Source organism: Malania oleifera, chromosome 12, assembly GCF_029873635.1.
Source record: "Malania oleifera isolate guangnan ecotype guangnan chromosome 12, ASM2987363v1, whole genome shotgun sequence".
NCBI classification, from domain to species: domain Eukaryota; kingdom Viridiplantae; phylum Streptophyta; class Magnoliopsida; order Santalales; family Ximeniaceae; genus Malania; species Malania oleifera.
The window spans coordinates 54,724,868-54,728,791 of NC_080428.1; the positions used below are offsets into that span (position 1 = coordinate 54,724,868).

The window sequence follows — 3,924 nt, forward strand, 5'->3', positions numbered from 1 at the left end:
ATCTTATCCTAATAAGCACAAAATTGAACGTGTCATTTCATCATGCTATCAATACTAGACTATTAAGAGAATTCTCGCGCGGACTAGATAATGCGAGTACTAATTTGACTCAAAAGTTTAAGCATTTAAGTCATAGGCTATTATTAGTACATATAAGTCACTCTTATCAATAGAAACTTCTGAGAAGCTGCTAAACTTCCAACGGAAAAAAGGTGCATCTCCTCTAACTCCGAAATTCCAAGTTGAGAACTCCCCCAAATATTTTATATTCAGACAGTAATGTGATGCTCTTGACCTTTTGTCTTGTCCGTAGCAACAAAGCTCTGGGCTCCAATTAGTCATAATCTGCCCTAAGAAAGCAAAACCAAGCTCAGCCTAAGTAGGCAACAAGCGACCCACTGAACTATAATAATGGTGATTCCCCACACCTTTAGGTTACAAGTCATTTTTGGTATTTTTGGAGCTGCTGATATATTTATATATTTAACATTATGGACCAGTCCCATCCGTGTAGTAGTTCATTAAGCACATTCTTTTGTTCCCATCATTCATTCCCTCCCTTGTCAAACACTTAAACCAACAAACACCGGCACCAACCCTGCTTCGTTCCTCTCTTTCTGTCTTTCGTTCTGCCTCTGACCTTCCACTTAAAGAAAAGGCAATACAACAATCATTGTAAAGGATTTGAGGTTACAGCTGATCAAGTGGGTATTATATAGCTGGCTGTTTAGCTATGCTAGGTTGTTAAAATACACCCTAGCTCCCCTTCAATTTCTTTTTTTTTCTTATTTGACCCAAGCTTCAAGTTTCCTCTTTGCTCTAATGAATATTTTCTTCTATGCATATGAGCAGATCTATGAGTAATATTAAAGCAAATCTATGAACAGGATCAGCAGCTTTGTTTGAGCAAAGACGGGGGATCAAAGAGCTACCTAGCCTAGATCTGCACAAATGAGTACAGCCAGATTTATCAAGTGTGTCACCGTGGGGGATGGGGCTGTGGGAAAAACATGCATGCTCATTTCCTACACTAGCAACACCTTTCCCACGGTATAAGTTTAACACATACACACACTTGCATATATTCATACTATATAATAATATATACTAAATCTAATTTCTGTGATATTTTATATACCGATATGATGTTGTTTTCCACTGTTTTTTTTTTTTTTTTCTTGTGGATAGGATTATGTTCCAACTGTCTTCGACAATTTCAGTGCCAATGTGGTGGTGGATGGTAGTACTGTGAATCTTGGCCTGTGGGATACTGCAGGTAAGCCCTCTAGCTCATAGCTATTCCATTGCTGTTTTCATGAATTAAATGAACTTTCGGCTAGCCATACATAATTATAAATGAGCTTAGTTTGAGTTGAGAGATTTGAGTATAATGGGGACAGGACAGGAAGATTACAACAGGCTGAGGCCTCTAAGTTACAGAGGGGCAGATGTGTTCTTGCTGGTGTTTTCTCTCATCAGCAAGGCCAGTTTTGAGAATATCTACAAAAAGGTTAATATACATATTCCCTTGCAGCTAGCCCACCTCTCTGATCGGTTTCCTTTCAATTTCATTTTTCACCTTAGTATGTAGATGCCATAGTGCATACTCTGTTTAATTTGTTGATTTCTTGGCTAATAGTGGATCCCTGAGCTCAGGCACTATGCTCCCAATGTCCCAATCGTGCTAGTTGGAACCAAGCTTGGTAAGATGAGTTAATATTCACCATAAAACCATATATATAAGGGCATGAACGCACGTGCGTGCACACACACAGACTTGTATCGTTTCATTGTTCAGAATAACAAGTTGTAATTATAAATCTGCGAATGATACTGGAGTGCAGATTTGAGAGCAGACAGGCAGTTCTTGCTTGAGCATCCTGGAGCATCACCAGTATCAACTAGTGAGGCAAGTCTAACTAGAAAAAAAAAAAAAAAAAAAAAGATAGTATTTGGGAACATCAATATCGGAATTCAGACTTAGATTTGTACGAATTTAAAAAAAACTTCATACAATTTTAAACAATGTTTTGTCTACGTACAAGTTCAAGATTCGAATTTCATGCTTTGAGTGTAAGAATTCATTTTATAACACTGAAATATTTAGATTTGTCGGAATAGACATGAAATTGGTTGTAGCTAACAAGTGTTGTATATCTTGGTGGGTGTAAAAAGGGGGAGGAGTTGAGGAAGATGATTGGTGCAAGCACCTATATCGAGTGCAGTTCTAAAACTCAGCAGGTATTGGTCATCTTCCCCTTTGTTAGATCTAATAATCCATGAAAACTTATTTGTAGTTTAACTGTCACTATCAAGTGCCTAAAGTCGTGTATATTAACAAATTCGTATCTCGGTAGATGCATGATAGTGATCCCTATGGGCATGGGTGACCCATGTTTTTCACTATTATGTGTTTAGCCGTGATAATCCCTAATATTATTCTTACCAGACTATCTTCAAATTAATGACAGTGGTCCAAACTTTCTTCATATTCAAGTCTTTTCATCTATTCATCAAGTAGTTAATGTGCCTTGGGTTGGTATCTCAGCTAGACACTTGATGGTGACTTACATGGTATGAGGGAGAATGTTCGTAAACATTGCATTTAATTAATTAATGGAATTTTATCCAAAAACAGAGTCTACAATTTGTCTTTCCTGATTCTCATATCTTTTTCGATGGTGTTTCAGAATGTGAAGGTTGTGTTCGATGCTGCAATAAAAGCTGTCTTGCGTCCCTCAAAGCCAAAGAAAAAACCGCAGAAGCCAAAACCATGCACCCTTCTTTAAGTCGATGCCCAGAAGAGATATCAGTCTCGGGAATAAGTATTTGGGGCTTTTGGTTTAGGATTGTGTGAATTTGTACAAAAAGACTATTGAATTTTTGTCTAAGTTCACACAGTTTCAAATATAAAGTTCTAAATTTGTAAATATAACCTTCCTAAATTGCAGAGCCCATTTTAGGATTTGCAAATAACAATGCATGTATATTAAATTGTCTAAGCATGGAAAGAAATTAAAAATAGTCCTTATGCTGCTGCTAGGAAGCAAGTATGGGATTACCTCTTGTTATGTAGTTTGGGTTATAAAAATAAACTCTGAACTTTAATTGAGATGTTTATAGTGTTGGACTTTTGTGGAGTCTAGTTGGATTCAATCTGATGATGATCCAACTTTTCTTTAATGAGAGATTTCTATTCTAAGGTTTAGTCCATGAGCACTACGGCTTGGGCTCGGGAAAATTTTTTCGGCTCGTTTTGTAACTCATTCAGAAGCTTGTGCGCAGCATATAAAATGATTGTTTTTGGATGATTAGAATAAGTGGTCACACTTTACGAGAGAGCGAGAGAGAGAGAGAGAGAGAGAGAGCATTGTACCGCCGCACTTTTTGTATTTTTCTTCCTGATAATAGTAAAATCCTTGCAACTCCGTGGACGTAGACAAAATTACTGAACCATGTAAATACTGTCTTCTGCATGTGATTGATTTTTTTTTTAACGTGTATTCTTTTTCTATTTTGTTTCTCACAAGTTTTTGGAAATTTGTTTCTAAAATCCATTTTTCTCTAGTGGGCTCTTTTGTGGCGACATGTAGTTAGTGAAAAAAAGAGACATTAAAATGGAACTGTTAACATTAATAAGTAAAAAAAAAAAAAGAAATAACTTTTTATAATAAGTTGAGGAATATGGATATGGAAATTAACTTTTTAAAAATTCACTAATTTTCTATGACAAAAATCATAATCATCATCACTACCATGCCACTTTGAGATAAATTAATGCTTTCATCCCAAACAATTACTTATACTAGTAGTAGGGAATATTTGTAGTTCAAGAAATAAATAATTTCTTACACTTCACTTTCGATCAAGGGTTTTATTTGGGAAAGAGGGAAAATAAAATATGAAGAAAACTCATTTTTCATG

At 35.9% G+C, this 3,924-nt stretch overlaps 1 protein-coding gene across 1 annotated transcript; it reads left to right on the forward strand.

The window, feature by feature from the left end:
• The first annotated feature begins 747 nt into the window (after positions 1 to 747).
• Positions 748 to 2,930, forward strand: LOC131144437 (rac-like GTP-binding protein RAC13). The gene is made up of 7 exons (XM_058093095.1): positions 748 to 1,050; positions 1,189 to 1,276; positions 1,401 to 1,510; positions 1,640 to 1,703; positions 1,845 to 1,909; positions 2,176 to 2,241; positions 2,691 to 2,930. Exons 1-7 carry the CDS (start codon positions 952 to 954, stop codon positions 2,787 to 2,789), a joined length of 591 nt encoding a protein of 196 aa, XP_057949078.1. The 5' UTR covers positions 748 to 951; the 3' UTR covers positions 2,790 to 2,930.
• Positions 2,931 to 3,924: the final 994 nt, after the last annotated feature.

Coding starts and splice junctions, on each gene's coding strand:
- LOC131144437 (XM_058093095.1), top strand. CDS start 952: ATGAGTACAGCCAGATTTATCAAGTGTGTCACCGTGGGGGATGGGGCT. Junction 1,704..1,844: donor GCTAGTTGGAACCAAGCTTG/GTAAGATGAGTT, acceptor ACTGGAGTGCAG/ATTTGAGAGCAGACAGGCAG. Junction 1,910..2,175: donor CACCAGTATCAACTAGTGAG/GCAAGTCTAACT, acceptor GGGTGTAAAAAG/GGGGAGGAGTTGAGGAAGAT.